Below are 11705 nucleotides of genomic sequence, written 5' to 3' on the forward strand. Positions count from 1 at the left end.
GAGACAGAACTGGAGTAGTCGTGGAACTGAGCAAGCGTGTTGATAAGAGAGTACTCGGTTGGTTTGGACACATGGAGAGGATGGATGAGGAGCGAATGTTGAATAGGATCTACAGAGCAGAAGTCAATGGAAAGAGACCAAGAGGAAGGCCGCGATTGACGTGGATGGATGGTGTTATGAGTGCACTGCAGGAAAGAGGTCTAAATATAATGGAAGCTAGAGCTCTTGTTGGTGATAGAAAGGAGTGGAGAGGTGTTGTGAAAGGATAGTGGGATTGTGGACGCGTTCTTAAGGATGGGCTGGGCACCCGTATGATGCGGCAGGGGTAAACCAGTGAAATCTGTTGGGCCCTGTTGTTGAACAAAAGAGTGTGTTGTGTCACCCTGACCCGAGTGACACGGACGCTTTCAGGTGTCCCATTTCATCTGGAGGGACGAAAGCATGACCAACTTGGGTGCCGAGGTGCCTAACTTGTTTGGGCAATTGGGTTGGCCATGGTCCAAAATTTTTTGTGTGTTTTTTTGCTTTTTATTTCCCTTTTATTTTCTTTGTTATTGTATGTGTGTGTCTTGCTGTCGGTCACCCCTCCTGAGGGATATGACCAAGGTAGATAGATAGATAGATAGATAGATAGATAGATAGATAGATAGATAGATAGATAGATAGATAGATAGATAGATAGATAGATAGATAGATAGATAGATAGATAGATAGATAGATAGATAGATAGATAGATAGATAGATAGATAGATAGATAGATAGATAGATAGATAGATAGATAGATAGATAGATAGATAGATAGATAGATAGATAGATAGATAGATAGCACAGAACCTATTGTCCAGTGATCCTCCATTAAAGTTTTGTTTATGTTTATTGAAGTGAAGTCATATTTACTGCAATCCTACTGAGGATAAGCAGTGCAGATATTAGATAGATGGAAGTCCTGTTTATCTGTAAAGCCAATAACAGCCAAAAAGGTCCCAAAGGGCTGCATAGTCCACCGTTACAACACCCCCTGATCTGAAGCCTACATGAGAGCAAGGAGAAACTCAAAAACCTAAGGACGAGAAAAATGAAGAAACCTTAAGAAGGGGTCACACATGAGGTAATCCCCTTTACAGGATTACCTGTCAGGAGACCAGAACAGACCAGGAAACCCCAGAGCATTCGTTTCAGTTATTTATTTAGGGAAGCGATCAGGGCTTGCGGGAGACGAGGTGGCTGTCAGCCGTCAACAGCGGAGCCGGAAAGAAGGCTTCGGATCGGGTGGCCAATCGGAGGGCGGAAGTCAAGCAGGTCGAGTTTACCGGGGCTGGAGAGAAGATAGTAGCGTGGGACTGAAGCAGGTCAGGTCGGAGGCAGGCAGAAACAGGTAAACAGAGTTCTAGACGAAACGGGCAATCAGGAGAGTCACACAGAGTTACAATCGTAATACTCTGACGAAGAAGTCTGGGCGCAGCGCGCTAAAGAACGAAGCGTCAGCCAATCAGAAGGCGCCCACATGATTGCTCCACGTGACCAGAGTTAGCAATCATGACATTACCAGGCTACAATAGATGTTACAAGGGCATCCACAGACAATACACAATCATCATGAACATTAAATATAGGTAATAACAGAATGTCCAGTTGATGGCTTCCTGCCCCAACATCTTGACCGATGCAGAAGGTTTGAGATGATGGCGGACATCAGGTCTCATCCAGCATTCCAGAAAAGTGGTAAGAGGCAGTTCTTCAACCTCCGACAAGGAAAATATTAAAATGTCACTTGAGGTTGGGAGGTCCTGGTGCAAAGTCGGAGGAAAGATACTTCATCAAGTACTTCGATCTGACGTCATTTGAAAAATGGCGATCCTCATAGACAAACAGATCTTATTTCGGAGGCCAGAGCATTCCACATCACCAGGGCCCGACTATAGAACGCTCTTGAACCTGTGTATTTGTTCTTGGAGTTGCTAATAGACCAGATACACGACTATGATGTCTTACATTTAAAAACATCTGCTATCATATGATAGAATATTCATTAATTTACAAATAAGTATTTGTGTCTGTGTTCGGAAATAATATATATATTTTTTTAAATAAGAAGTAATTTTAATGGGCAGCACGGCGGCGCAGTGTTAAGCGCGTGTGGTGAGATCTAACCTTCCTGTGTGGAGTTTGCCTGTTCTCCCCGTGCTTGCGTGGGTTTCCTCCCACATTCCAAAAACATACATGTCAGGTTAATTGGCCGGTCCAAATTGTCCTTAGGTGTGAATGAGCGATTGAATTGTCTGTCTCTGTGTGCCCTGCGACTGGCTGGCAACCAGTTCAGGGTGTCCCCTTCCTACTGCCCGTAGATAGCTGGGATGGGCCCCAGGACCCCCCTGACCCTACTGAGGATAAGCGGTGCAGATAATGGATGGATGGAAGTAATTTTAATAGGGTTGGGACATACCAAGGGCGTAGCTTTGGCATGGACCTAACTGGCTTGTCCCCAACATTATCAAGAATTTTTTTTCCCCCTATTATGCAATCGCTTTTTAAAATGCGCTATGTGTTTTTTTGGAGTGTAATGGACCCATGTGGGGGAAACAGGAACTGAGGCAGGTGTGATCAAAACAAGGACGATTTTTATTGACAAAGCCAAGACCAAAGTACCAAACATGCTAGTGGGCACAAAGCAGCATACAAATTGACCAAACAAAAAAAAAAAAAGAAACAAAAACCAAACCTTTAACTGGAAAGTCAAAAGTAACATAAAACGGAAACCAAAAACAAACGGAGGCCATTCTGCCAAGGGGGTCGAAATGAAAACAACCTGGCAATGTTTGATAATCAAAATGTCCTTTTAAGGCAGAGGATAATTAGGCACAAATGTATACAATCACCGCACACCTATGCCCAATCCCAAACAAGGTTGGTGACCCTAACACTATGTCCCAACCAATATCAAGTAACCACTGTTTTGCACCCACCCATATTATGTGATCACTTTTTAAAAATGTGCTGCGTCCCTACTAATGCCAAGACCAAACCTACGCCCTTGGCGAGTACAGATACCAGGTATTAGTAATGGTGCAGATACCAGCCTTTTTCAAGGTATGGTTTTTTTATGACGTGGCAGGATACCATTATTGGCTGCCAATTAGTGTCCATTTAATAATTATCCATTCATTTTCCAACCGCTTGCTGATCAACACAACCCAAAAATTTGTGGACTGTCCCCCTTCCCTTACTTGATGAACTGTACAGAGCTTTCTGTGAAAAGGGACACTTTCCGCCCCAGACATAACATGTTGGAACTGTTACCCTCAGGTAGACACTTCAGTACTATTAGGTCAAGAACGAATCGTAAAAAAAAAAAAACAATATTAGCCCCCAACGCTGCTAAATAAAACTCGGGTTAACCATACTTAGATGGGGATTCCGCTACAATTACAAAGAAGGATTCCTTTATTTATTTATTATTTTCTTCTAGCATTGCGGCTGCTGAGTGGTTAGTGCGTTTGCAGAACTGTCATGAAGTCATGGATTTGAAACCAGTTACTAACCTTCCTGTGCTGAGTTTGCATGTTGCCCCTTGCATGTGTGGATTTTCTCTGGGCACTCCAGTTTCCTCCCACTTTCCAAGATATGAATTTCAGGTCAATTGGCCGCTCTAAATTCTCCCTAGGTGTGAATGAGCGATTGTTTTGTCTGTCGCTGAGTGCCCTGCGACTGGCTGGCAACCAGTTCGGGGTGTCCCCCACCCACTGCCCGAAGATAGCTGGTATGGGCTCCAGCACCCCCAAGACCCTAGTGAGGAAAAGCAGTGCAGATAATGGATGGATATTTTAATACTATTATTAATAACATATCATTTTGCAATGTGGGTTTTTATCTCGTACACTTTACTGCACCATCAGACTGGCTTTTTAAAATTTTGTTGTGCATTTGACATTTTGCATTATATTCTTCTATTTTATTCTCATCCTTATGATGGTTACAGGCATGCTGAAGTCCGTCCCAGCTGACTTCAGCAAAGGGCAAAGGTCACCCTGGACTGGTTGCCAGTCATTCACACACAGAGAGACCGACTACCATTCACTCAAACACTCCTTGGGACAATTTTGTCAATTGCCCTGGCATGCATGTTTTTGGTATGTGTCAGGAAACCAGTGTGCCTAAAGAATTATCTCAGGCAGGTGGAGAACATGCAAACTCCACACAGGGAGGTTGGTAGCTGGAATTGAATCCAGGACCTCTCAACTGTGAAGCAGATGTGCTGACCAGCAAGACACCATCCCTCCCAATTATCAATTAGAAACCTCAAATTAAATTGATATCAAATTGCCATTATATATCATCATAACAAAAAATGTGATTTAAATGCATTTCTTGAACATCTTTCATTATGTTGCAGAAGAAAGGGAATTTCATGTACTATTGGTATCTGTATGTCGTGGCAATAACTACCGGCGATATGAGTAAAGATTTCAAATCCCTGATATCTAACATCCCCTAATATTTTCTGTTGGAATAAGAAATACAGCAGGCATTTAAAGCTATTTCAAAAACATTCAGAATAAATCAACCAAAATATTTTAAACAAGTATCCTTAGAAGGGCATCAAGATGCAACTAATATCCATCCATCCATTATCTGCACCATTATCCTCAGTAGGGTCGCGGGGGTGCTGGAGCCAATCCCAGCCATCTTTGGGCAGTGGGCAGGGGACACACTGAACTGGTTGCCAGCCGATCACAGGGCACACAGAGACAGACAACTCACTCGCTCATTCAATCCTAGAGACAATTTGAACTCGCCAATTCACCTGACATGCATGTTTTTGGAATGTGGGAGGAAACCGGAGTGCCCGGGGGAAACCCACGCAAGCACGGGGAGAACATGCAAACTCCACACAGGAAGGTTCGATCCCATGACCTCAGAACTGTGCTGCGGACGCGCTAACCACTGCCCCGCCGTGCTGCCCCATACAACTAATAACCAATTAATTAACATATATCTGATCAAATCAATTACTAAATATTTTCATAATAGTTTTGATTACAAGTCACACAATTTCTCAAAATGTCATATTCCAGTGTTTTTCAACCCTTTTTGAACCAAGGTACACTTTTATTTATAAAAAAGAGGCACACCGTCCGTCAAAGATGTTTGAAAATAAAGTAATGTCAAATATTTCACTGTACTACTTCATTGGCAGATAATTACAAATAATTACAGATTATTATAAAAAGAAGAAAATAATACTGAAAATAAAAAAGAACGATGTGCTTTATTTATGTTTTTATTTTTTACAGTGCAATCTTAAACCGCTTTGTTAGACAAATTAAGTTATTAAATGTACTGTGCTACCTCGTGAGCAGATAATTAGTATTTAAAAAGTATATAAAAATCCACTGCCACATATTGATATGGATGACTATTACATTTCCTCATCTGAAGATAGCAAAAATACTGAATAATGGCCTGATTTTTTGGGAAAGATAAAATTGGGCAAATTCCAGCGGCACACTAGACAAGGTCTCACGGCACACTTGTGTGCCCCGGCACACTGGATGAAAAACACTGCTTTAGATAACCTCAATTGGTCACTGGTATAAGTGTAGCTTTCGAACTGCTTATCGATTGCCTTTTTTGGGAGGAAACAGGTGTACTCGGATACCCCTGAACTGTGATGCGGACATGTTAACCAATCAACCACTGTGTGAGCAAGGGCTTATTACTTTTACCTACTAAATAAAAAAAGTATTTTTACACAATCTTATGTTCACTGCATAACTGTATTTCATCCTTAAAAGGTCTCAGTTGAATTATTCATTTATTATTTCCATATATGACAAATACAATATTGACACGTAAAATGCAAAAAATATGAACGAAAGCTGCGAACATGCACACCAAAGTTACAAAAACATCAATGGAAACATAAATTGTAAGTTACGTACATAGCATTTCACAAAAAAAGGATGCAAAGAATATAACCTGGCAGCAATGTCTTCCTAAAAATACTCATGCATGTGCACATTTAAGACAAGACAAATTGTTTAGACTAACAACGGCTCACTCATCTCTCCCATTGGTCAGATCTTGTGGTATATGCAAGTGCCGCACTCGCACTCTGTGTGGTTTCTCAACAGAATGTTTTTCACGAGTACCTGTAGGATGAACAAATCACACTTTGACTTTGGAACAGACGGTGGGAGATCATTTTTCTACAGCTAGTTTAATTTGAGGTTAAAGCTTCTTTACACCATGAATTGCTGACTTAGTAAAGGCTTCTTATTATAAAAAATAAATCAAAGTTTTTACTCAAATCAATGCTTTAACCTAGACAGTAAGCACAGGAAAACAGTATGATAATCTTGTAAAAATTGTGATATGAAAAAAAAAAAGGAACTAGCATGACCTCAAGGAGACTAGAAAATACTTTACATCTGAGGAGAAAAAATGTTGGGGGATTCAGATACTGTACTGTACTTTTACCTTGTTTTTGTATTTTACTCTAGATTGACCTTTGTTTTCCAGTAAAATGAGAAAAAAATACACATACAGTGAGAAAAATTATCACATATAATCAGAATGTCAAATTATTTTTTTATTTCAGTAAAAATAAATAACATTTGAAATTTAAAAAATTATACCAAATCCGACACGCATATAGTTTTGCTCATTTTGTGCATGTCTAATCTTGTTACATACAATGTTTCACAACGTTGATAGCAATGACAATGAAGACAATGCAATTCAATTATTTATTCAATTTTAGTTAGAAAGTAAGCTAAAAATAAATACATTTGGAAACTAATTTTGCTCAATTAAATGATTATTTTTCTAACTTTACTATGGAAATAATTTAAAAATATTGTAAGTGTTAAAAAATATTTGTTAAAATGAGAAAAAATATCTTTAACAGGTACATTTTTTGATTGGTAAAAGACAATTTGTTTTTAAAATCCCTTTGCAAAAATGTCTCACCGGATGGCTGTCGCTGGCAACACAGCACGTTGCCTCTGAGGTGATGTTCTTTGCGTTCATCATTCGCCTTTTCGTCTCAAGACGTGTTGGGTAAGCCCTTGAGAAGCAACAGCCCTTGCACTGATAGATCGTCAGTGGGAAATACTCGTTCTTCTTCAGCATGCACTCATCACATCCTACTTAATCAAAGGTAGTACGTTGGAAAATTCGGACTTTGGTGTTTCTGCAAGAAACTAAAGTGAAAATTTGATATTGGTCTCCAACAACTCACCCTGAGGAAAGTCCGAGTCAGGGTACGTATCGGCCAAGTAGAGAAGAAACGTCAGTACAAGAAGTAGCGGACAAACTGATTTCGCAGATCCCATTACGGTTGCAGTGGCTGCCTAAGCGAACAAATACATTATAGTTTTACAAAATACCTATTCTAAATTATAATGTTTAGGATAACAACCGATTGACTATTATTCCATGCAAGATGTTATAGTACCTTTGTAAGAGTTGATATTTTCTGTTTGGAGTGTCCCTGCGCAGGATGACTTTCTGATGAAGAATCAGTCTCGAGCTGTTTTATACCCGTGTGTCTGTTTTCCATCACATCCTGGATTAGGTGAAACCTGACAACCTTATCTATCATCTCTCTCAGTGTGCATGATGACCTCTTCAATAATCCCTTAAAAGCACTTAAAGATAAGAATAATCATGGGACGTCAACTTCCTACTTTCTTCCATGATGATCGGAATTATTGTTGTTATGTAGTCATTAATGGATTTTTTTTCAATTGTGATCTAACATCTAAGAGATGAAGGACATTTTTTAATGCAATACTGTTTACTCTAAAAGACTCACTGTAATTGTAAATTATATTGAATTATGGTATAGGTCAATAAATATTTGGACTGCCTGACTGTCGGTCTGTCTGTCTGTCTGTCTGTATCTTATTTACTAAATGATAACCCTATTGTGTTTTGACGATTAAAACAAAATTTAATATATGACAGTGTTTACTATTTTGGGGTTGATTTACCTTTAGTGTCTTTATAGTGATTTGCATTATTGATTATTTAAATTTAAATATTAACATTATTTTTGTTGACAATGAAATCCTGCAAAAATAGAACACAAGATAGAAAGGTTTTGGGGGACCGTAAATTACACGTTGAGGTGACTTGTCACGGACAGGGTTACGTTATTACAATACCTCAAGAAATTAAAGCGTCAGTAACAACATCTTCTGAAAATTAGGTCACATAGAATCAAGCTAAGAACTCTTTTAAGTCCTGATATAAGCCTCTGACTGCCATAAAGATAAATCAAAAGGAAAACTTACATTTGTGTATATTGCTATTCACATTTTAAACCTTTGAATGGCACAACAAAAAACAAAGTGAACATTCTCACTCTGGGATTAGCGACTTTTTCAAGCGATCATTTATATTTATTTATATTAGAAGGTTGGTTGGATACGTACCACTTTACATTACCGACCTGCAGCTGATTTTGTGTACAACTGCACCATATTTAATGATATATTATGACTTACCATAACATGGCTTGTTCTAATCTGCATTGGATAAAAAATGGAGACGCAAAAACTGTTGAGACTACTATACTGTGGGTAGTTTTGTTTAGCAAGGAATGCATTTTCAGCTCTTATTACATTGAGATTTGTCATTTTGTGTCAGATTTGTGTGTTTGTTGAATTGCACTGATCTTTGTTTTAAAACATGGTGCATGGAAGGTTTGACAAGCTGATGAACAAACAGAATGTAACTTGATAGTCCTGGAGAAGCACAAATCTGTCCGCCCCCATTATCGGAAATGTCAAGGATTAATATGAATTTATTTTGTTTCTAGTCACTAAAGTACCCTTATCCCAAATGCTTGGTTGTTCAGGTGATAAATCCCTAACAGCTGTTCATTCACTAATGACTCGGAAAAATATTTATTTTGAGGTAATGTATTGCAACATTTTAAACCATTTTAGGGAACGACATTGTAGAAATGTATATCCAATTGCGAGCCTGTAACTCCGAAAATGTATTGTCATTGTGAATAAAGTCAATACCTCCTTTTATTAGGTTTCAAATGAACTGCTTACTTTGGTGCATCTGATTTGTCATTCATTCTTTACCCTCTCATTTCTAATGTCTAACTTTTTAGCCATGTTTTTTCCATCTTCATCCATGCTAGAAAGTAAATGTATAGCCTGGAATGAGGTTAACAACTCTTACTTATCATCATTAGACATTCACCCACCACAGTAGTTTTGTAATGGGATGCCTATGTATGGTAAATGGGTATCCATATCTTATTTATCAACTTATTTTGGAATCTTATTGCTGCTAATTTGAATGTTAATGAACTATTTTTTATTGCACTATTGTTACGATGCACTTACAACTTAGGTCAAACTCAAAGCAGGACCTTTTATATCTTCTTTTGCTCTTTTAAGTCTTTGTTATCATTGACAAAGAAAATTCTAATCATCCTGATCATGAAGAACAAAGCGCACAGACTTTAAAATCAAGAAACATTAAGAATGATCACTTCAACAAAGCATCACAGCAAGTCGCTTTGAGTTTGTTATGTCCCACCCTACATATACATGAAACATTTTTGTATACTTCTATGAACATTTGTCTTTGTTAAGCTTGTTCCAAAATATATCAAATCAATGAGTGGACATTTAGCATTGCAAAACAGGTGTAAAATAACCACCAAAACAAAACCATTGGCCGTTGCCGTGCAAGGCCTGGTGCAAAGTCTAAACCAGCTGCATCTGCTCAAATAATCCAATTGCTTTCCCTGGGATACACCCTAATTCTTTTGTCCAAGGTCTCTTGCGTGAAAACGATGAAATAAGTCTCACGATGTGGTAGAATGGGGACATCCAGTATATACAGTAGAACTACAACAGCAATTCATAGTTGTGCCATATCATGGAGATCATTCTGATAAGGTGTTGATTTTGATTATTTTTTTGGGAGCACCATCAATGCATTATATGCACCGCTTATCCTCAGTAGGGTTGCGAGGGTGCTGGAGCCCATCCCAGCTATCTTCGGGTAGTGGGCAGGGGACACCTTGAACTGGTTGCCAGACAGTCGGAGGGCATACAGAGACAGACAACTCACTCGCTCTTTCACAAATAGGGACAATTTGGACCGATTAACCTGATATGCATGTTTTTTGGAATGTGGGAGGAAACCGGAGGACCCGGGGGAAACCCACACAAGCACGGGGGAGAACATGCAAACTCCACACAGGAAGGTTCAATCTCATGACCTCAGAACTGTGCCGCGGACGCGCTAACCACTGAGCTGCAGTGCTGGCCCGTTTTGGAGCAAATTTTTCTTTTTCTTTTTTTTATTTCGCTGCATGTTAATATATCAACCTGTTCAGGGTGTCCCGTGCCCACTGCCCGAAAACTGCTGGAATGGGCTCCACCACCCCTGCGACCCTGGTAAGGATAAGCGGTGCAGATAATTGATGGATGGATGTTAATAGATGGGCATATCTTAAAAACTTGTATTTTAAGGATTATTTTGGTTATTTTATTAATTCAAATTGAAACATATGCTAAGAAATCAAGATAAAATATTACCTAAACGGACTTTTTAATGTGTCCATTTATTGCTTTCCTCATTTAATGATTGGAATTCTCCTTATGAAGCGATAATAAACTTAGCATAGAAGATGCGGTATCTATGTACTAACAGCTAGACTGACTATGTAGAAGAGGGGTCTCAAACTTGATTTTCTTGCGGGCTACCGGACCTAAGATCGGGGTAGGTTGGGCTGCATTGGGTTATCTTTTAGGGGAAAAACATTGATACAAAACAAGAATTTGTAAAATATGTATTTTGAGAATTTGTAAGAATACCAATCCATCAGGAAAAATCCAATTATGGTAATTCAAGTTCCAATGTATGTGTTTAGCTTTTGATTTACTGAACATAAACTGTTCTGAACATGGCTTCCTGAAAAATTATTTATTGGAACATTAAACTTGTGTGACGTAGAATGAAACAAATACAGCTATGTTGTGCTTTATGACTTTGATCAATCAGATAAAACATGTTTACCACGCGACAGAAACTCACCATAAGTTCACATTTGACCCCAATCTGTCCTTCCAAACACACGTTAAGAATATTACTAGAACCGGTCTCCCGAAGTCCAAAATCAAGATCCTGCAGCTTGAACAAAATGCTGCAGAGAGGCTTTTAACTAAGACAAGAAAGTTTGATCACTTTACTCCGATTTTAGCTAACCTGCATTGGCTCCCTGTTAGCTTAAGATGTGATTTTAAGGTAAGGTTGGTATTACACAAAATCATGCATGGACTTGCTCCCTGATGTCTTTCAGATTTGGCTCTGAACCGTAGGTTCGAGAGCGTTCTCGATTCGGGCCCCGCTGTAGCGGAATGCTCTGCCCCCTGAGATTCGATCTGCAACCTTAGTGGAATTGTTTAAATCTAGGCTTAAAACATACTACTATTCTATGAATGATTGCTATTTCATATTAACTACTTACTGTTGCAGCCTGGTCATCCTGGAAGGGGGATTACCTCATGTGTGATGCCTTCTCAAGGTTTTCCTCATGTTGAGGATTTTGAGTTTTTCCTTTCCCTCATATAGGCCTTAGATCAGGGGATGGTGTAATAATAGTCTGAAGTTTGCAATAATCTGTGGTCTGTGCAACCCTTTGAGACTCCTTGTGATTAAGGGCTATA

The 11705-nt window shown here is 39.1% G+C and overlaps 1 protein-coding gene across 1 annotated transcript; it reads right to left on the minus strand.

Annotated features, from left to right (window-relative positions):
- Nucleotides 1-5795: 5795 nt before the first annotated feature.
- cga (glycoprotein hormones, alpha polypeptide) lies at nt 5796-7585 on the minus strand. The gene is made up of 4 exons (XM_088354784.1): nt 7457-7585; nt 7241-7352; nt 6970-7145; nt 5796-6149 (listed from the first exon to the last, which is right to left on the minus strand). Exons 1-4 carry the CDS (start codon nt 7559-7561, stop codon nt 6075-6077), a joined length of 468 nt encoding a protein of 155 aa, XP_088210910.1. The 5' UTR covers nt 7562-7585; the 3' UTR covers nt 5796-6074.
- Between the last annotated feature and the right edge of the window lie 4120 nt (nt 7586-11705).

The sequence above is a fragment of the Urocampus carinirostris genome, chromosome 15 (assembly GCF_059441175.1).
Source record: "Urocampus carinirostris isolate Australia breed hairy pipefish chromosome 15, RoL_Ucar_1.0, whole genome shotgun sequence".
Lineage (NCBI taxonomy): Eukaryota > Metazoa > Chordata > Actinopteri > Syngnathiformes > Syngnathidae > Urocampus > Urocampus carinirostris.

Coding starts and splice junctions, on each gene's coding strand:
- cga (XM_088354784.1), bottom strand. CDS start 7,561: ATGGAAAACAGACACACGGGTATAAAACAGCTCGAGACTGATTCTTCA. Junction 7,146..7,240: donor TGACTCGGACTTTCCTCAGG/GTGAGTTGTTGG, acceptor TTGATTAAGTAG/GATGTGATGAGTGCATGCTG. Junction 6,150..6,969: donor TTGCCAGCGACAGCCATCCG/GTGAGACATTTT, acceptor TTCATCCTACAG/GTACTCGTGAAAAACATTCT.